Here is a 20,852-nt window from a genome sequence, read left to right on the forward strand (position 1 = left end):
ATTCTTACTCCTCTCCGCTCATCGGAATTCCTTACTGGTATTTACTCTGTTGTTTTAGGCTGGCATCTGTTGGCAAAGCTTTCTCTTCCCATGTTCCCCCACCTCAGTTAAACACTCAGAGGAGAGAATTGGGAGAGATCAAGCCGAGTCCGTCCCATCTCCACAGGAGAGCCGGGCAGTGTCGCTTCACCCTCCTCTTGTCCTTCGGACAGGGTTGCCATGGAGACGGCGATGTCACCAGTTGCAATTCTGATGTCACTCCCCAGTCCCAACAAGGGTGAGAGAGGCTGGAGGAGGAATCAAGATCTTGAGCTGAGCAAGAACATCCCAGCATCTTTGTTGACTTTAAAAGTGTGTTCTGGAGTCTGCTGTGGTTCACTGTTCGCGAGCTACAGAGGTAGGACACCCCTTCTGGGCCAATAAACCAACCCCAGGGCAGTCTGAGGGAGTTTTAACTGTCTAGGACAAGCTTCGTGGGCGCAGATAGATAGACACACGCAGAGGACATAGAAAATGGAACCAGAGCGTTAGGACGTGTGCAAGTTCTGTGTTGGTTAGATACTGTTAGCCACGTGAGGGTGTATATTCAAGTTCCCCAAAAGAATTCCTACAGAATGTCCTGAGGTCCAGGGCTTGGAAGTACTTCTCCTCCTTCCTACCTCTCCATCTGCCAGCTTGTACCCAAGCTGTTGGCGATCGGAGTGAAACCGTCCCAGAATTCTCACTCCATGTGACAGTAGTCCTTCCAAAATTATCCCTGGAACTCTTTTTTTTTTGCCATCTCCAAACTGTCAGAATGCCCTAAGGGTAAAACGTGGACTTAACCCTCTGAAACTTGGGTGCTGGTCATTTGAGTGTTATGGGTTATAACAGCATAGAGCTTGTAGGTAAAGTCAACCTCTGTGTGTGTCTTCCCATTGCAGATTCCTCATCTATTACATGGCAGGAGGGGTTGATAAACTTAGGAATAGTGAAGACAACTCATTAATCAAGAGCTTTTCTCATATCTCAGAACCCATCCTCAATAAGAGTAAGTGACTCCTTTTTTTTTTTTTTTGTGGTGGTGGGGCTTAAACTCTGGGCCTGGGCCCTGCCCCTGGGCTCTCCAGCTCAAGGCTGGCTGGCGCTCTACCGCTTGAGGCACAGTGCCAATTCTGGTTTTCTGGTGATTAATTGGAGATAAAGAGTCTCAGCCATTCCTGCCTGGGCTGGCTTTGAACTGCAATCCTCAGGTGTCAGCCTCTTGAGTAGCTAGGTTTATAGGTTTGAGCCCCTGGTGCCAGCAACCGCTTCCTTTTGTTTTATTTTGCCAGTCCTGGTGCTTGGACTCAGGGCCTGAGCACTGTCCCTGAGCTTCTTTTTGCTCAAGGCTAGCACTCTGCCATTTGAGCCACAGTGCCACTTCTGGCTTTTTCTGTTTATGTGGGTGCTAAGGAATCGAACCCAGGGCTTCCTGCATGCAAGGCAAGCACTCTACCTCTAGGCCACAATCCCAGCCCCGACCGCCGCCTCTTTTTTTTTTTTTTTAACTTTATATCAATGTAACTATGCTTACAGAAATACACTTGTATCGATCAATAGAATGCAATTTAAGTTTAACTTACCCTACACAGTTTCAACCGAAAATATTAGTACGTGGTTTATAATTTTTAAAAAAATTTGCAATTTTTTTAATCTACTACAAATGTATAAAAAGATCCTCTGTCAAATGCTGCTAAAGAAAACAGCATAAACCTTGAGAAATATACCTTTGGTTTGCCTCAGAAAAATAACAGGTATTGCACTGTAGAAGTTTATAAAATTGGTGCAACAAAACATTGTTGTAATGTTACGATGCCAGTTTACCAAGTTCAGTAACTAGTGGATGTGGGACCGGGAGCCTATGTACACACACGGAACCGGAAGAGCTATCTGATTCAGTTAATATTGCAGGTATATTGTAAATTTACACAAACCAAGGTTCAGATCATTTCTTTTTTTTTTTTTTTTGCCAGTCCTGGGCCTTGGACTCAGGGCCTGAGCACTGTCCCTGGCTTCCTTTTGCTCTGCCACTTGAGCCACAGCGCCACTTCTGGCCATTTTCTGTATATGTGGTGCTGGGGAATCGAACCCAGGGCCTCATGTATATGAGGCAAGCTCTCTTGCCACTAGGTCATATCCCCAGCCCTCATTTCTTTTTTTTTTAAAATAATTTATTAATTAAACAAATTTTTTGGCAAGTTGTTGTGCAAAAGGGGTACAGTTACATAGTAGGGCAGTGTGTACATTTCTTGTGATATCTTACACCCTGTTTTTCCTTCCCTTCCCTAGATCAGGTAGACATATATACAATACACAGTGTACCAAAAACACATACAGTAGCCACGTGGCCTACACCAAAGGAAATTCATCTAGGACTTTAAATGTAATTGTCGGCAATAGGGTTTGCTTGTCCTTGTCTTAGATGAGCATACCTACCTAGCTTTTGAGCTATTGTATTCCACTGAGAGGTCAATTTTTGACCTTTACATGTTGAGTAGTTGTTTGGTTTTAGTTACATACTGTAGGGTCGCTGACCCAAACCTGTGGGGAATGCCACTTGACAAGCAGTTTTTGGTTTCGCAGACCTCGACCACCTCCTTTTTAAACTTAGTTTTCATTGTAGTGTTGTGGCTCCGCAGGGCCAGGTGAGCTGGCGGTGCCATTGGTGAGCTTGTAAAGTAGAGCACGTGGCTGGGCGAGGGGCGTGTCCTCACTGGAGAAGCCTCCAAGCCGACTCCCCCGCCCTCCAGGGTCCCTGGGTCAACGGGGCCGGACTGGTGCTGAGGAAAGCGGTGGGATTTCCTGCCAGAACCAGCATGTTAGTGCTCTACAAGTGGCTGACTGGTAATACCAATCAAGCTTCCGCTACTCTGAGCTAGAGTAGAAACGCGGGGTGGGAGGCGATGCCCTCTAGAGGTTATGCTGAGCTCTGAGTGTGCACTGGGAATGTGAAGGTGCAGGGTTGAGTCGTGATGGTGGTGAGCACCCGTGAGCACGCAAGTGCCGGCCCCATCAGTGGGGAGACACGTGTGCTGGGGAGCAGCGGATGAGAGTGCCCAGAGTTCAGCGCCTGTCCCGGGCTCTTGCGCCTGCGTCCCACTGGAAACACTGCTCTGCCTCCCGCGTTGGGGCCTTCACCGGATCGCCCCTGGTTTTGTGCTCCCCGCTCTTGGTGATTTGTTTTCTTTTTTCCTCTTGTAGATGGCGGATAAGGTTGATTGGTTACAAAGCCAAAGTGGAGTCTGCAAAGTTGATGTCTATTCCCCTGGAGACAGCCAACCCCAGGAATGGAAAATGGTAAGGGCGAGTGTCCTCCCCAGCACAGGGCTGCAGATGAGGAGCTGAGTTCGAGTCTACCACCCCCACCCCCTGTGTGTGTGGGGGGGGTGTTACACGCACACACACGAGCTGGGACTGGAACCCAAAGCCTCGGTCCCGTCAGCTAGTGCACGCTCCACAGCTCCAATTCCAGTGTGTTGGGTGGCTAATTGGAAATAAAAGTCTTGCAGGTTTCCTGCCCCAGGCCGGCTTTGAACCATCCTCAGATCTCAGCCTCCTGAGTTGCTGACAGGTGTGAGCCACTGGTGCTGGCCCCTTTTTAGAAAGAGTTAGGGGAAAAAGAATGAGCTCCTATGCGTCTAAAAATTCCCAGTTGTTTAAGCAGATGGGGGCACAACAGCAGCCCGTGAGCGGAAGTGGCAGGTGCCAAGGTCAGTCCCAGGCTGGAAAGAAAACAACAAGAACTATGACCTTCAGGAGGAGGAGTACACGGTAACTAGCTTAAAAAGTGGCACCGTCGCTGTAGTTTGTGTCTGCTTTTCCCTTTTCAAGCCGCTGTGGCTTGGGAGGCGATGCCTTTAAGCCTGGTAGAAAGCACTTTGCTGAAGGGCGCGATGCCTGCAAATGCTGAGACGCGTAACTCCGTCCCCCTGCTGGCTGTCACTAAGCCTGTCCTCAAGCAGGCCAGTGACCTAATAGGGTCACAGGACTAAAGATGTGAAGGGGACGAGAACACGTGGAGAAAGCTGCTCTTCCCCTCGGCGGAGAGGGACAGGGAGCAGGAAGAGACGGGGCACACGGGAGACTCACTCTCCTCCCACCAGGGCTGCTTCCACTACCTGGGGGGGGGGTGGGTGTTGGGCTGCAGGAGGCTTGCCAGGGGCAGCCCTTCCTCCTGCCATGACCCTCAGTACACTCTCCTCCTCCTCCTCACTCCCCCCCCCCTTGCCCTCTTGACAAAGCCACAAGGATGTTTCAAGACTCAAGAGTCCCAGAGCAAGGTCTCCAATTTCAAAAGGTGACTCTGGGTTGAAGACCCCTCCTGAAATGAAAGTAAATGAAGGCTGGGCACCGTGGCTCACGCCTATAACCCTAGCTACTCAGGAAGCTGAGATGTGAGGGTTGAGGTTCAGAGCCAGCCCAGACAGGAAAGTCCATGAGACTCCATCAGAAGTAGAGCTGTGGCTCAAGTGGTTGAGCGTCATTCTTGAGTGAGAAGGCAGGGTGCATGTGCTTACACAGGTGCACACACACACTCACACACAGAGCAGGCAGAAAACTCACCTTTTAGCACTCCTAATGCGGTCATCGTCACAGCTCGTCGCTTGGCCTTCACGCCCATCGAACATCTGTTGTCATATAGTCTTCTGTTTGTCCTAGAGCTTTCTATTTTCTTCCTCCTTCCCACTCATGCAGGAGGATTCAGCGGTACTTTGCACACACAGGCGTGAATAGTTTGTTCCAGCCAGTCTCCCTCCATCACTCTCCCCATTCTGTTTCACTGTTGTGTTTTCATAGTTGTGAGAAGTGTATTTTGTTTTGTTTTGCTTTCACTAAATGAGAGATTCAGAACAAAACAAACTGCCTGCAAGTCTTAGCCATTCCCCATTTCACCAAGTGAAAACAGAAACAGAGCGTCAAGACCATTCATAAGCAAGTGTGTGCCAAGTGGACTGGCTGCGGCCAGGGCCGCCCTGGTTCAAGGAGGGGGCGTGGCCAGAGAGGTCACGAGGTCAAAGCCAGATCGTGCCTTCATCTGCTGTGTGAGGAGGAGACACCGAGTCTGGAGAGATACGGGGCTGTGGACAGCAATGGCAGGGGAAAAAATGTGGGTACTTGGTCTTGAGTCACATGGAGTCATGGAAATGGGGTACATGCATTTTAGACTTTCAGATCTAAACAGCCAGGCACCAGTGGCTCATGCCTGCAATCCTAAACCAATCAGGAGGCTGAGATCTGAGGATCTCAGTTGGAAGCCACCTGCGGCAGGAACCAGCAAGAAGCCAGAAGTGGCCCAAGTGGTAGAGCACCAGCCTTGAGCACAAAAGCTCAGGGACAGCGCCCAGGCCCTGAGTTCAAGCCCCAGGACCAACACAGACACACACACACACACACACACACACACACACACGAGGCTGACACACTCGTTGAGAGCGATCGTTTTAGAGAAGTTTGTACCCGGGTCTGTCTGAGCAGGAAGTGCAGGTTAGATGTGTTGCAGGCAGGTTTTCCAGGTCAGAATTGCAGCAGTGGAGGAATTTAAAGCGAATCTACCTCATGAAGCTTCCAGCAAAGTCAATGCAAGGAGGTAGCCGTCAGGCCCAGTCTGACAAGACCAGCCTTAGTGACCCCGACAACTCGCAGGGATTATTTCTGACTACAGTGGAGGAGATCATTATGGTTTTATAGGAAACTACGTTATCTATGTGGATTGCTATTTTCGTCTTGGTTTTATTTTTTTCTGGAACAGGTGGTTGAGCTGGTATGACAGGGACATTTCAGATACACGTGGCCAGTCCTGTAGTTTTCTTTGTGAAATGGGAAGCAGAATTTGGAAGGGTGTTTGGATTGAGCGGTTGTGATGCTGGGCGGCGGGGGCTGCTAGCACATACTTGTAATCCCGGCTCCCTGGGGGGGGCGGGGGCAGGGGGCGGAGGGGCAGGATCAGCCCAGGCAGGAGAGGATCTGGGCGCTCTGGACTCCACATGGGCTGGAGCTGGCTGCCGTGTAGTCTGGAATGCCTCATGACCTTAGCCCCTTGGCTTTTCAGTTTCCTCTCTCGTAAAACAGTCCTATTAAGGGGCTGGGGATATGGCCTAGTGGCAAGAGTGCCTGCCTCCTATACATGAGGCCCTGGGTTCCATTCCCCAGCACCACATAGACAGAAAATGGCCAGAGGTGGCGCTGTGGCTCAAGTGGCAGAGTGCTAGCCTTGAGCAAAAAGAAGCCAGGGACAGTGCTCAGGCCCTGAGTTCAAGCCCCAGGACTGGCCAAAAAAAAAAAAAAAACGTCCTATTAAATGACACGGGGGGTGTGGGAAGCAGAGACTTAACTCGGCACTGGTCCCCAGCAAGCCCCGGCTGGAGGCGGGTGACGCTTGGTGGGCCCTGTCCTTCCTCCACCTGAAACCTTGTGTTGGTCTTTCCCTTTTGAGAACGAGTCAACAGATCCTGTCCGGGTCCTTAGCTGGCTCCGCAAGGACTTAGAGAAAAGCACAGCAGGGCTCCAAGACCTTCACTTCAAGCCCGGCGAGTCCTGCGTGGGCGAGGAGCTGGCCGGCCCCGCGGACGTGCGCAAGGGCTTCTCCATCGATTACTACAACACGGCCAAGGGCGGCCCCGGAGGCTGCACTTCGAGATGACCCACAAGGAGCACCCGCACGGCCCCGGCGCCCCGCTGGGCAGCTCCAGCTCCGTGGACGAGGTCTCCTTCTACGCCAACCGCCTCACCAACCTCGTCATCGCCATGGCCCGCAAGGAGATCAACGAGAAGATCGACGGCTCGGAGAACAAGTGCGTGCACCAGTCGCTGTACCTGGGCGACGAGCCCGCGCCCACCAAGAGCCTCAGCACCCTCGCCTCGGAGCTGGTGGACGACACGGTCTACGTGTGCTCCAAGGCCCCCGGCTCCGGGGACAGGGCCCTGGGGTCCTCGCGGAGCCCCCCGAACTTCAAGTACAAGAGCACTTTGAAGATCAAGGAGAACAAGGGCCCCGACAACCCTTCGTCCAGAAAGTCCTTCTTCTACAAGGAGGTGTTCGAGTCCCGAACGCGGGCGACGCCCGGGACGGCGGGCGGGACCGGAAGATGTTCCAGGACCGGCCCGACGACTTCACGGAGTCGGTCAGCCAGGGCATCATGACCTACGCCAACAGCGTGGTGTCGGACATGATGGTGTCCATCATGAAGACGCTGCGCATCCAGGTGAAGGACTCCACCATCGCCACCATCCTGCTGAAGCAGGTGCTGCTCAAGCACGCCAAGGAGGTGGTGTCGGACCTCATCGACTCCTTCATGAAGAACCCTGCACAACGTCACCGGCACCCTCATGACCGACACCGACTTCGTGTCGGCCGTCAAGCGCAGCCTCTTCTCGCAGGGGAGCCAGAAAGCCACCGACATCATGGACGCCATGATGGGCAAGCTCTACAACGTGATCTTCACCAAGAAGGCCCCCCAGGGCGCGAGCAAGACGAAGGACCGCTGCGAGAGCTTCTCCATGGTGTCCATGAAGGGCCAGGGCGACCCCAAGGGCCGCAACGTCAACTTCGTGAAGTCGGAGGCCAAGACGCGGGAGAAGACGTACTCGGCGTGCAAGCCGGAGAAGGAGAAGACGTGCATGGAGACGCTGGCGAGCACCTCATCAAGCAGGGCCTCACCCTGTGGCACAAGAACCAGCAGAAGGACTGCCGCGCCCCCCACGCCGAGCACGCCCCGAGCCCCGCCGCCGACCTGCCCTTCGACTGCCCCGACGGCGGCGACCTGAGCCCCCCGCTGCCCTACCCCGAGAGCCTGGAGAACTTCATGGGCGACGCCAACTCGTGGGGCAAGGACCTCATCGTGTCCGCCCTGCTGCTCATCCAGTACCACCTGGCGCAGGGGGGCAGGATGGACCCCCAGAGCTTCCTGGAGGCCGCGGCCACCACCAACTTCCCCGGCGGCGCGGGCCCGGACGAGGCCCGGCCCAAGCCCCCGCCCCGGCCGTGCGAGCAGGAGCAGGCCGAGAAGAAAGACCTCATGAGCGTCATCTTCAATTTCATCCGGAACCTCCTCAGCGAGACATCTTCAAGGGGGAGCGCGGCGGCCCCCCCCGGGCGCCCGAGCCGCCGGTCGAGTGCCGCTGCGACCCGCCCCCGACCCCCAGCCCCGCCCGCTGCTGCGACTGCGGCGAGGAGGCGGGCGGCGCCCTCTCGGGGCTCACCAAGATGGTGGCCAGCCAGCTGGACGGCCGCACGCCGGGCCACATGCTGGACCAGCTGGTGGACTCGGTGATGAAGCTGTGCGTCATCATCGCCAAGTCCTGCGACTCGCCGCTGGCCGAGCTGGGGGACGAGAAGTCGGGCGACGCCAGCCGGCCCGCCTCGGCGCTGCCCGACGGCCTGTACGAGTGCCTGCCGGCCCGGGGCGCGGGCACCGCCGAGGCGCTGCTGCAGCACGCCTACCGGGCCATCCACGACGAGCTGCGTGGCGCCTACGGCCAGCCGCCCGACGGCTGCGCCGGGCCCAAGGTGGTGGTGAGCAACCACAACCTGGCCGACACCGTGCAGAACAAGCAGCTGCAGGCCGTGCTGCAGTGGGTGGCCGCCTCCGAGCTCAACGTGCCCATCCTCTACTTCGCCGGCGACGACGAGGGCATCCAGGAGAAGGTGAGCGGCGCGGGGGCGGGGCTGGGGCGGGGCCCGGGGGCGGGGCGGGGGCGGGGCCCGGCCGGAGGGGCGGGGGCCAAGGCGCCGTCTGCCTTTGCCGCTTCCCGACGCCTTGTCTTTAGAAGGGCACAGTGGCCTGGAGAATGAGACAGTGCTTCTGGAAAGTTCTCCGGGGGGGGAGGGGAGGGTGTGCACTGAGGGCCACCGGCAGACAAGACCAAAGCGCCAAGCCCCACGCCCAAGTCACAGTCACTGCTGCCGAGCGCCCAGGGCTCCCAGAGTCCCGGAGCTGTCGGTGCAGAAAGACGGGGCGCGTCGCCATCTCCCCCCTTCGCAAGGAAGAGGAGGCGGTGGTGTTTGTGGGGCCCCACCCCGCCCCGCCCCACCAGGAGGGACCGGCGGCCAAGTGTCCAGGGGGGTCCTGGGTGCGGACTCCCCCCCTTCCCGTAGTGATGGCACCCGTCTGCTCCCCGGGGTCCTGTGCCCCGCACCCTGGCCAGCCTTATCCGGGGGTCTCTGGATGGAGACCGGAGTGTTGTTCTGGTGCGCGTTGCCCTTCGCTCCTTTGTGTGTGCCGTTCCTACTTCTTGGGCGGGCCGCTCGCTGTGCCCGTTGATGAGTTCGATGTCTGCCTCGGGGTCCTTGTGTGTGAGTCCTTTATCTGCTGGGCGGCTGGCAGAGATGTCCCGCATTCTGTGAGATGCCACTTGATTTGTCACTGACGTGCAGAAACGCCTTCATTTGAAAAGGCCCCATGGGTCAACTCGCTCTCACTTCCTAGGTGACGCGGCAGTGCTCATTTTTTTTTTCGGTCATGGGATTTGAACTCAGGGCCTGGATGCTGTCCCTGAGCTGGCGCTCTACCCCTTGAGCCGCAGCTCCCCTCCCGGTTTTCTGGTGGTTGATTGGGCCTTCCTGCGTGGGCTGGCTTTGAACCGCGATCCTCAGACCTCAGCCTCCTGAGCGGCTGGGACGACAGGCGTGGGCACCGTAGCTCGGCTGGTGCCCCGCGTGCGCTGGAGGTTCGATTGCTTCCTTAGTCTGCGTAGCCCGCGCCACGCCACCCGCATCTCCTCCGGCGATCCTCCCCGGGGCTTCTGCCGGGATCGCGGAGGCCGAGGCCGCTCCGCTCCCCGTCCTCCCGCCCCGGTCCCCGCGGCCCGGCCCCGGCGCCCCCCCACCGGCCCCCTCTGCCTCCCTCCCTCCCGCAGCTGCTGCAGCTGTCGGCCGCCGCGGTGGAGAAGGGCCGCAGCGTGGGCGAGGTCCTGCAGTCGGTGCTGCGCTACGAGAAGGAGCGGCAGCTGGACGAGGCGGTGGGCAACGTCACGCGGCTGCAGCTGCTGGACTGGCTGATGCTGAACCTGTGATGGCGCCCGGCCGGCCCCGCCCCGCCCCGCCCCGCCGGGCCTGTCAGGCGAGCCGCCGACGCCAGCCACTGCACTTTGCACATTTTCCTGTCCATGCGAGCAAGGACGAAAATTAAAAGATTACAATTAAAGGGCCCCAGAGTCTCGTGTCCTTGGGGTCCCGGGCGAGGGGGGGCGTGGGGGGGGAGGGGGGAGGGCAGGGACACAATGCTGCCGGGTCCCAGAGGGTCAGCCGCTGTCCACCCCCAGGGCGTCCTCGGGGTGCGCCCCTCTAAACTGTCCCCCGGGCACCCTGTACGCTCAGGATCCCCCTTCCTGTCCGTGCCGCCCCCCGCCCAGGGCCGCACCCCCACACCAGCCACGAACACACCCTCCGCTCCCAGCCCCGGCCGCTCACGCCTTCCTCCTTCTAGAAGCTTCCTCCCCCCGAGTCTCCTGGGGCCTCCCACCTGGCACCCCCCCCCAATGCCTCCCGCTCCCTGCCCACCTCCTTTTGTGGGACTGTCCGCCTGGATGTGTGTTCCGTGCGTGACCAGTTCCGCAGTTACCAACACGCGGGGCTGGAGGGGAGGGGCGCCTCACACCCCCCGCTGATGAACCCCGCCCCCTTCCCCGCCCAGCTCCCCGCCACTCTGAGCCGCCCGCCCTCCCGCGCTGGGCCGGCCAATCGGAAGACCCCACGCATTCTGCTGCCCTCGAGGAAGGTCATGTCCTCCTGCTGGATAGCCCTTCAGACAGCAAGGCGGGGGGGGGGGGGGGGGGGGGGGGGGGGAGGAAGAAGATGGAGGAAGAGGAGCGGAAGACAAAGCAGTAAGTAGACCCACGGGTCAGCGGGACTCAGCCCCTCTACCGTATTAGAGATTTTCAAACAAGCACTCACGGCAAGAAAAGCTGCTTTTATTTGGAATTCCTCCAACTGTATCTATTTCACCCTACCTCCAGCGCGCACACACACACGTGCACACACACGTGCACACACACACTCCAGGTCCGCGGATATCACCCGTGCCCACGTTACTGGCCATTTTTTTTTAAATAAACCTTTATGTGTCAAAAACAACAATGTGAAATACTGTACAGTACACGCGCTGCCTCCACTGCAGTCACGGGTGGACAGGAACGCGGCGGCCCCAGCCGGGGTCATACGAGAGGTGGTAAGAGATTCGCGTTCTTGGGGGAAGAGGTTTTGCCGGGCTCTTCCGTGGCGGCGGTGGAAGTCTCGGGCCCAATCAGAGCCTCTGGCTTTCCAGAAGCTTCTGTCAGGTGAGGCAGCTGGACATTGTCAGCGGGGTGCTGGACGGGGCCCTGCGGGTCCCCCGAACTCTGAACCAGCTTGACGGTGCCGTCTTTTAGCTTCTCTGTGACGTCCTTGAGCTCGCCTGCTGGAGGAGAGGGGGCGCGTGTGTTCACGGGGTGTCAGAACAGCCGAGAAGCTGGGGGTCGCAGACCCCTACACCCCGCCAACCAGCCAAAAGCCACCGTGGAGCTGCGGTTCAAGTGGTCGAGCGCCAGCCTTGAGCAAAAAAAAGCCCCCTCAGGGCCAGCGCCCAGGCCTTGGGTTCAAGGCCAGCGCTAGCACCCGCGCACACAGACAGCTCCCCGCTAACGCTGGGCAGCACGGGCCTTATCCTCACCGCTCCGTGCACGACTTGCCTCAACCTGTTTGGGCCTCATCCTGACCCCTGGGCAAACCGACCCGCGGAGCCGAATGCAACCCCAAGTCACTGAACCCAGCGATGGGGCCTCCCCCCAAGGCCGCCTGGACGCTTGTACCTTTTCTGCTTCTGCCCAAGAACTGGCACTCGGCCACCCGGTGGCTGCCCACGTCGGGGGGAGAGAAGAGCCCGGGCTTCCTGGGGTTCTGGGGCCGGGGCTGCGGCTTCAGCTTCCGGGGCTCGTGGATCCAGGCATGCTTGAGGGCCTGGTCTGGAGTCATGCGGAGGGAGGGCTCCCATCTGCACACAGTGGGGCGGGGGGGGGAGTGTCACTGTGGCCCCCCCCCCCCCGTGCAGTCCCAACAACCCCATCATCAGCACGGTGCCCATGAGGCTGCCGTCCTTAGAACAGGAACGGGGGCGCGTGGTCTCCGGGAAGGCCTGGGAAGCCCCCGGCCAGCAAGTGCGTGCACTGCACCGAGGAACACGTTCAACCCCGCGTTCCCAGCCAGGCGCTGGGGCTCACGCCCGTAACCCTAGCTACCCAGGAGGCCCAGATGGAGGGGATCATGGTTCAAAGCCAGCCAGGGCAGAGAAGTGAAGACTCCCATCTCCAAGGCAACCAGCAAAAAACGCTGGGCCAGATGGGCTGGGAATGTGGCCTAGTGGTAGAGTGCTTGCCTGGTATACTTGAAGCCCTGGGTTCGATTCCTCAGCACCACATACAGAAAAAGCCGGAAGTGGCACTGTGGCTCAAGTGGTAGAGTGCTAGCCCTGAGCACAGAGACTCAGGGTCAGAGCCTAGGCCCTGAGTTCAAGCCCCAGGACTGACAAAAATAGAAAGCTGGGCTGGAGGCAAAACACCAGCCTAACAAATGCCAGGTCCTGAGTTCAGACCCCAAATACTAAACCCCAAACATAGGGGGGGTTTGGTGGGGTTTTTTTTTGTTTCTTTTGCATAAGGGAACCGGAATACAATTCAAGCAAACTTCTAACGTCACTTTTTGGGCACAACTCAATGACCTTGCCGTTCTCAACTAATTCCAGTGACGCGGCGCTCGGAAGTCCTATTCATTCCGAATCCGCCAAACGGATTCTCCCAGAGCTCTTCCTAATCGGGGTGGAGGGTGGGGGCCACGTGACCCATCCCTGTCAGGGAGCTTGTACGCGGTCCCCAGTCCCGCCCCGTGCCACCTGCCACGGCCCAGGCGTGGCAGAAACCTCCCCGTCCGTCCCCACCGCCCAGTGGCCGCGGACGGCAGGGGCACCGTAGAAATCTCCCTTCATGGTGCTCGGCTACTCATCAAACGCCTCCCACCGCCTGAGCCGCAGCTCCCCTTCCGTGTCTGTCTGTGGAGTACATCACACCCCAGCCACTGGCCCCGGGATGGAGATGGGGGTCGGGGGCGAAATCACGGTGTAAGGGCCTTCTCTACCTTCATTGTGGAGCTAGGAGAGTTGCATACCCCATAGAATATTCCAGAACCACCCAGTCGTATCCCCTGTGAGCGAATGCCTGAATTCCACAATACATCAACACCCCAAGGAGTAATTTGCTAAACCTAATCCCCCCCAACACCCCGAATATGGAGATAAAGAGTGTCCTTAACTGCTGAAGTTATTGGACTGGCAGGGCCTTGGGAACGCCCCCACCCATTTGATAGAAAGGGAAACTGAGGGCTGGGGATATGGCCTAGTGGCGAGAGAGCTTGCCTCATATACATGAGGCCCTGGGTTCGATTCCCCAGCACCACATAGACAGAAAACGGCCAGAGGTGGCGCTGTGGCTCAAGTGGCAGAGTGCTAGCCTTGAGCAAAAAGGAAGCCAGGGACAGTGCTCAGGCCCTGAGTTCGAGACCCAGGACTGGCCCAAAAAAAAAGGGGGGGGAAAACTGAGGCCCAGACCCGCCTGGTGCCACCTGGCTGGATCTACTTGCACGCCTTGAAGAGGCGCTTGTGCAACCCCCCCCCCCCCGCAGCGCCGCCGTGGCCCGGGGCCCAGTCCCTTCCCCGTGACCCGGCCAAAGCACACAACCGAGTTTCGGAGGCTCGAGACACGCGTGCGTGGAGGAGAGGCAGGTCCGCGGCGCGCGGGGAAAGCTCCTGCCTCTGAGCTTTGATGCTCAAGGCCGGCGCTCTACCACGTGAGCCACGGCGCCGCTTCCGGTGGCCTGCCGGTTCCTTGGGGAGGAGAGTCTCACGGACCTTCCTGCCCCGGGCTGGCTTTGAACCGGGATCCTCAGATCGCGAGCCACCGGTGCCCACCCGGCTGCTCTTCTGTAACCATCTCCCCCGACGCGTGACCTCTCGGGGGAAGGTTCTAGTAGGCAGGGGCCGGCGGACTCACACCAAGCATCTCTTGACGAAGTCCAGGAAGCTGGGGTCGCAGGTTTTCAGCACCACGGTCAGGTCCTTGGAGTCCGGGTACCTTTTTTTCCCCCTGTTGTTGGTTATATTTTTAGGAAAACCTTTGGAATCTTTAGAGATACAACATTCTGAATTTAGTTCCGGGTGGAAGTGGCCGCAGACCCCCCCCCTCCCAGCTTCCCCCCCCTCCCGCCCCCCCATGCGTCTTCCGCCCCGGGCTGTGTTCCAGCCTCCTTCCTAGCTCCGGTGCCCCCGAGATCTGAGGGTGGCGGTTCAAAGCCAGCCTGGGCAGGAAAGTCCCCGAGACTCTTCCCAGCCCTGGGGCTCCAACTCGAGCTCCTCGGCTTGTCCCTGAGCTTGGGGGGTTCATGGAGACTTCGGTCTGGGAGGGTTTTCCTGCTTGGTCTGGCCTGGAACCACGCTTCTCAGATCTCAGCCCCCCCCCCCCCAGTAGCTGGGGTGTGGGGGGGCGGGGGGGGCCCGTGCTACCTCACTACACCCAGCGGGGTGCCGCGGGCGGCAGCGAGGGACTCACCGAAGAACGTCTGTCTCCTGGAGGCCGTCTGGACGAAGTGGGGGGGCGGCAGGCGAGCACCTTAAACAAGCATGGCGCGGTTGGCTCTCCTTGGGGGGTGACCGCGCCGGAGGCCGCTCAGAGCCGGGGGGCGCTCGTACGCACCAGGGCGGTAAGGGGGGTCCGCGTCCCCCCTTCCGCGTTGGGGCGCGGCCCGGGACCTGGGTCCCCCAGCTCCGTGGGGCCCGCGCGCCCGTTCACAGCGGGCCTCGGTGCCTGCGAGACCCCATGCTAAGCGCTCACGACGGCGCACGCCTGTAATCCCAGCCGCTCGGGACGCCGAGATCCTCGCCCACGGCCGGCGAGGCTCAGGGCTCCAGAAAGCCACGCGTGGAGCCGTGGCTCGAGGGGCAGAGCACCCGCCTCTAGACGGCACCCAAACAGAGCCCTGAGTTCCAGTCCCGGGTCCGGTGCGCGCGCGTGCGCGGGAAGAAGGGGGGGATGCAGAGATGGAGATGGGCAGGTGATCACCTGACCTTTAACCTGCTGCCACGTTTAGGGGGCCACAGACAGAGGACCTCGCCCCCCCCCCCGCCTGCTGCAAGCGGGAATTTGGGGGTGCCGGGTGGAATCACCCACCCTGGTGACCCGTTTCAGCCGGGGGCAGGGGCAGCTGGCCGGCCCCGAGAGCTCCCGCCGGCTGTCCCTGCCCGGGCTGGCTTTGAACCTCCGTCCTCAGCCCTCAGCCTCCTGAGCGGCCGGGGGGACCAGGCGGAAGCCGCTCGCGCCCGGCTCAATTCCTGCCTGTGTTTAACCTGTGTTTTCTGGGGAGAAAGAAGACAGAGAGAGAGAGGGGTACGCGTGGGAGACCCCCCAGCCCCCGTTTAAGGTGGCCAGCGGTGTCCACGCGTGACACGAGGGGAATGGCCATCTCCGCAGCCGCTGAAGTCTGTGACTGTAGAGCAGAGGTTGGGGCGCACATGGCAGGGGCTGGGGATATGGCCTAGTGGTAGAGAGCCTGCCTCGTATACATGAGGCCCTGGGTTCGATTCCCCAGCACCACATATGTAGAAAAAAGCCGGAAGTGGTGCTGTGGCTCAAGTGGCAGAGTGCTAGCCTTGAGCAAAAAGAAACCAAGGGACGGTGCTCAGGCCCTGAGTTCGAATCCCAGGACTGGCAAAAAAAGAAAAAACAGTGCACATGGCGGGCGGCGTTTGGAAGAAAGACAAGTCAATTGTAGTCAAGAAATGAGCGGCGTGCAAGGACTGCCCGGGCTGGGGCCGAGCGCAAGGCCTTGCTCAGGGCGAAGCCCTTCCGGGGGGTGACGGGGGGGGGCTCACCTCCATGATGCAGGCCAGCTGCTCCGCCTCGTTCTCCCCCGGGAACAGCGGGCAGCCGTGTACAGCTCCGCCATGATGCAGCCCAGACTCCACATGTCGATGGCCGTGTTGTAGGGGTGACCCAGGATCACCTCGGGGGACCGGTAGAAGCGGCTCTGGATGTACGTGTACACTGTGGCGGAACGGGGGGGGGGGGAGGAGAGAATGAGGGGTGGGGGCAAGCCCTCCCTTTCCAGCACATTCTCTCCACTCTCTTACACACACTCTCTTACCCTGTCACCACCTCTGGCTCCCGGGTCACGTGACATACCTCCCCGCCGCGATCCCATCATCCTCTCCTCACTAAGTCCCCCTCCTCCCTCCCCCCCCCAGCGCACTGAGGCGTAGGCCTCGTTCTTGGGAAGCAGGTTTCAACAAGCCCAGTTAAAAAGCAGAATTGAAGGACACGACTAATAACTAATAGGGCTGGGGACGTGGCCTAGTGGTAGAGCGCTCGCCTCGTACACATGAAGCCCTGGGTTCGAGTCCCCAGCACCACAGACATAGAAAATGGCCAGAGGTGGTGCTGTGGCTCAAGTGGTAGAGCGCTAGCCTTGATTAAAAAGGAGCCAGGGACAGTGCTCAGACCCCGAGTCCAAGGCCACAGGACTGGGAAAAAAAACAAAAACAAAACAACTAGTAACTAATAAGTTTGTGGACTCAGATGACCTTGGAGCCAGTAGCCCCGGAGACCACCAGAAGACATGCCAGAAAAGGAAATAGGCAACATGCATGACTTCAACTTATATAAAAAATATACATGTAATTTATAGAAAGTAAATATGGCATCGTAGCTCGGGACTGCGGCGCCAGCAGGAAACTGAGGCAGGGGAATCAAGGAGGGGGCCAGGCAAGACTACACCCGTCGCGAGACTACGTCAACTCCTCCGCGAGCCCTTTCCTCCTCTCCATTAGCTTCTGGGTGTGTGTGGTGTGTGTGTGTGTGTGTGTGTGTGTGTGTGGAACTGGGCTTGAACTCAGAGCCCTGCGCGCTTGCTTTGCTTTTCCCCACTCGAGGCTGGCACCCCACCCCCCCCCGAGCCCCACCTCCGCCCCCCAGCTCCTTGCCGGTTCACTGGACCTGAGTCCCTTGGCTTTGTCTGCCTACGCTGGTTCTGAACCTCCTTCCTCCTTCCTCCCTGGGGTGAGCGAGGGTTACAGACAGGAGCCCCCAGCGCCTGGCCGTGACTGAAGCGTCTGTGTTCATCGCTTGTGTGCTCCCCCCCCACCCGCCCACCCCCATGTGGCGGGGACAGCAGTCAAGGCCCCAGGGTGGGCGTGGCCGTCGGAGGCCCAGCGATCTGCTGGGCGTCGGGACCCGGTGCTTCTGTGCTCCTTGAGTCCAACTCCGAAGCTTGAGACTCGGGGACGTTCGTCCGTCGGGACGCCCCGGCCGGCAGCGGGGGAGCCCGGGCAGAAGCGGGGCCCGGGGCCTACCTTTCTGGTGTTCGTAACAGCTGGATCCGAAGTCGATCACTTTGACGGACACCTGGCCCTTCTGGTAGAGCACTATGTTCTCCTGGAGAGGGGGGAAGGGAGGATTGTCCAGTCGCTTACACGTCACGACTGTCCTGTGCGGAAGGATCTGGAGAGAATTCTCGGTCCCGGGGGTGGGGTGGGGGGGGGACTCTTACAGCTACAGGTGACCCGCAGGACACAGGGTAAGCGCGGAATCCCCAGCGCTTCCCCCCGGTCCAGCGTCTTCCTCCGGCTGGCCCCGCGGCTCGTGCCCCGCACTCCCCAGCCCGCCAGCCCCCCCCCGCCCCCCCTCCCGGGCTTGCGGGCCGCACTCACGGGCTTGAGGTCACAGTGGATGATCTTCTCCACGTAGAGCATCTGCAGACACTTGAGCACCGAGAGCGTGAAACGGCGCACTATGGACAGACTGAAGCCCTGGAAGCTGTTGTTCTTCATCAGCTCGTACAGGTTGATGCTGGGAAAGAGAGGTGCACACTCACGTACACGCTCACACACTCGCACGGGGAATTCAAACAGCCTGCGCCGGCGCCTCCTGCCCGCCATCCCAGCGACTCGGGAGGCTGAGGTCTGAGGAGCGCGGTTCAAAGCCAGCCGGGGCGGGAAAGTCTGTGAGACTCTCATCTCCAATGAACCACCAGAAAACCAGAAATGGCGCCGTGGTTCACATGGTAGAGCGCCAGCCTTGAGTGGAAAAGCTCAGGGGTAGCACCCAGGCCCCGAGTTCAAGCCCCACAAGGGACAGAAGGAAAAATGGAGTGTCCTGACCTCCCCCAGCCCAGCACGCGTGTTTTGGAAAGGAAGTGAGCAGAACGGGGCGGGGGCAGCTGACCCTAGGAGTTCAAAGGTGATGCAGAGGTGGTTGCGGAAGTAGAAGAACTCCTTCATGTGAACCACGTTGTGGCTGTTGTCCTTGTCCTTCCTCCGGAGGGCTTCCAGAATCTTCAGCTCCACCAGGGCCTGGTGGTGAAACCTGAAGCGACGGGGAGAACAAGAGACGGGGTGTCAACGCCGTGCACACACCCCGCCCCCCGAAGCCCCCAAGTCTGCACCCACCTCTTCTTGTTCCTGATAATCTTCAGGGCCACAAACTCGTTGTTCTTGTGATCCAGGCACTTGGCCACCTGCCCGAAGGACCCTTTCCCGATCATCTCCAGAACCTCGTAGCGGTAGGCGATGTGGTCGTGGAGGACCTGCGGGAGGACGATCCCCGTGTCTCCATGCGGGACAGGAACGGGGGGGGGTGTCCCTCTCACAGTCCCGGGGAATCTCTGCTTGTGTGGTAGGGCAGGTCTGCGGCCCCAGGCCCGTGGGGGTCCGTGGGACTCCGCGTTGAGTTCGAGAACGGCCTGCGGTGCCCAGCAAGCCCGGACACAAACAACAGTGAACCGGAAACTGCAGTGGTAGCCTGCCCAACTGCCACGCACAAGGCCGCAGACAGGGACGCGCCTCTGGATGAGGAGGAGCCCGGTGTGGTGTGTGTGTGTGTGTGTGTGTGTGTGTGTGTGTGTGTGTGTGAATTTCAGGTGTTCCCCTGCCTTCGTTTTTTAAATGGGCTCGAACTCAGGGCCTGGGCCTGGTCCCTGAGCTCTTCCGCTCAAGGCGGGCGCTATACCACTTGAGCCACGGCGTCACTTCGGCTTTTTGAATGGTTCCTTGGACATGAGAGTCTCCTGGATGGATTTTTCCGGCCCCGGGCTGGCTTTGAACCGCGGCCCTCGGCTCTCAGCCTCCTGAGTAGCTGGGATGACAGGCGCGAGCCACAGGTGCTTCCGCTGAGAACAGGTAGGTTTACTCAGAGCCCAGCTTGCTCTGCAGGAGGCTGGGAAAGGGAGGCCGCTGTTGGGAGGCCTGGGGGAGCTCGAGCCCCTGGGGCTGATGAGAGTTCCTGGAAGGGAAGTGCTGAACTGCCTTTCCCTTGGCTTAAAGGCCTTTCACTTAGTTAAAGCTTGTGTACTTAGCACAAGCATTGGGAATGGAGACCCTGGGCCCTCCCGTTGTTATGCAAATGTGCGGGAAAGGAGCCGGGCTGAGGCTGGCTGGCCAAGCCCGGAAGCTCCTAGTACTTTCTAGTACTTTCTCCGGGGCCAATGCTTGGGTGAGCGAATGGACAGATTCTGTAGGCACAGAGACTCCTCGCAAGTGGAGAGGGAGAGGGTCTCCCCGTGACTTGGGGGGGGGAGCATCTTCCCCCCACTTCTGGGCTGACTTCCCTCTAGTAAGATTCCTGATGAAAGGATTGAGCCCATCTTCTCTCCCCCCACTGCCCCCTCTCCCCCTCCCCCAACCCCCCCCCCTCCAGGCTGAGAGAACAGTGCTCAGCGGACGCGTTCCCATTATTAAAATACTTCCAGGATCTTCTAGGATCCTTCGGGGCACCTGGTCCTTGATAGCTCAGCATGAACTCCTATCGGACCTCCGTCCCCTCTCCCCGACTCCACGCCCGGAATCTCAGAGGCTGCCCCGCCCCCCGCCACGCACCTTCATATAGGAGCCGTGTTCATCGTCGAAACTGGAGGTGCTGAAGTTCTCGGGCGGCACATTCAGCTTCTTGGCTTCCAGGCCCAGGAACCACACCTCGGCGTAGCCCAGAATCTCACTCTGTTCGTACGGGGAGAGCTGGTTCTTGAAAAACCTGAGAGCCTCTGCGAGGGAAGAAACAACGGGTCATGGGGTGAGTTGGGGTGAGGCAGCCTGGAAAGGGGGGAGGGGGGGTCGGTCCAGCTAGAGAAGAAGCCATGAGCCGGGAAAAGGGGCTCCCGCCTGTCATCCAGCTACTCAGGACGCTAAGCGCCCAAGATGACAGTTCAAAGCCAGCCCCGGGGAGGAAGAGTCCGGGAGACGCTTTATCTCCAGTGAGCCACCCAAAAGCCGGAAGTGGAAGCTGTGGCTCAAGTGGTAGAGCGCCAGCCTTGAACACGAGAAAGCTCAAGGGCCGTGAGTGCCTAGACCCCGAGTTCAAGCCTCGGGACACACACACACACACACACACACACACACATACACACACACACACACACCGCCCGCCCGCAGCCTGCCGGGGCGCCAGGGCCTACCTGCGGCTGTGAGCGGGGCCTTGTGCTTCCTCGGGGACTTCTCCTCGGGCTTGGGCTCTGGTTTCTTACTGCCAGAGTGGAATAGTAGGTCTGCAGCCTTGAACTCCGAGCTCAGCACCCGACTGTGAATTCGATTGTCCTGTCCACAGAGAAAGCAAGGGAGAGAGAGATGAAGGACAAATGAAGGACAGCTTTCTGCTGTTTGGGAGCAGGCCAGCTGCCAACTAGGGTCCGTGAACTTGACTTCTGTGTGCATAACGCTGCTTGAAACCAGTCAATTCTGTTGCGTATGGTTCTGCCATTTCTACCCGAGATCTTCGTGTGTGTCACGACAGCTCCACGGAGACAACGTCAACGGCGCCTTTGCTCACCT

General features: G+C 59.1%; 2 protein-coding genes across 2 annotated transcripts in view; one reads left to right on the forward strand and one right to left on the reverse strand.

The window, feature by feature from the left end:
• Akap3 (A-kinase anchoring protein 3) overlaps positions 1-20,852 on the forward strand; it is a 25,325-nt gene continuing 4,473 nt past the window's right edge. Inside the window, 10 exon segments of the mRNA XM_048335158.1 lie at positions 1-397; positions 3,223-3,318; positions 6,455-6,623; positions 6,626-7,063; positions 7,066-7,322; positions 7,324-7,645; positions 7,648-8,079; positions 8,082-8,665; positions 9,877-10,066; positions 17,334-17,344. Coding sequence (XP_048191115.1) covers positions 3,223-3,318; positions 6,455-6,623; positions 6,626-7,063; positions 7,066-7,322; positions 7,324-7,645; positions 7,648-8,079; positions 8,082-8,665; positions 9,877-10,032 — 2,454 coding nt within the window. The 5' untranslated portion in view covers positions 1-397 and the 3' untranslated portion in view covers positions 10,033-10,066; positions 17,334-17,344.
• Dyrk4 (dual specificity tyrosine phosphorylation regulated kinase 4) overlaps positions 11,047-20,852 on the reverse strand; it is an 18,421-nt gene continuing 8,615 nt past the window's right edge. The window contains 12 exon segments of the mRNA XM_048335159.1: positions 11,047-11,414; positions 11,806-11,987; positions 14,035-14,164; positions 14,590-14,649; positions 15,905-15,961; positions 15,964-16,080; positions 17,385-17,466; positions 17,742-17,880; positions 18,256-18,396; positions 18,480-18,616; positions 19,905-20,068; positions 20,480-20,618. Of these exon segments, the coding sequence (XP_048191116.1) occupies positions 11,173-11,414; positions 11,806-11,987; positions 14,035-14,164; positions 14,590-14,649; positions 15,905-15,961; positions 15,964-16,080; positions 17,385-17,466; positions 17,742-17,880; positions 18,256-18,396; positions 18,480-18,616; positions 19,905-20,068; positions 20,480-20,618 (1,590 nt within the window). The 3' untranslated portion in view covers positions 11,047-11,172.

The sequence above is a fragment of the Perognathus longimembris genome, chromosome 27 (genome assembly GCF_023159225.1).
Source record: "Perognathus longimembris pacificus isolate PPM17 chromosome 27, ASM2315922v1, whole genome shotgun sequence".
In the NCBI taxonomy this organism is placed as follows: Eukaryota; Metazoa; Chordata; class Mammalia; order Rodentia; family Heteromyidae; genus Perognathus; species Perognathus longimembris.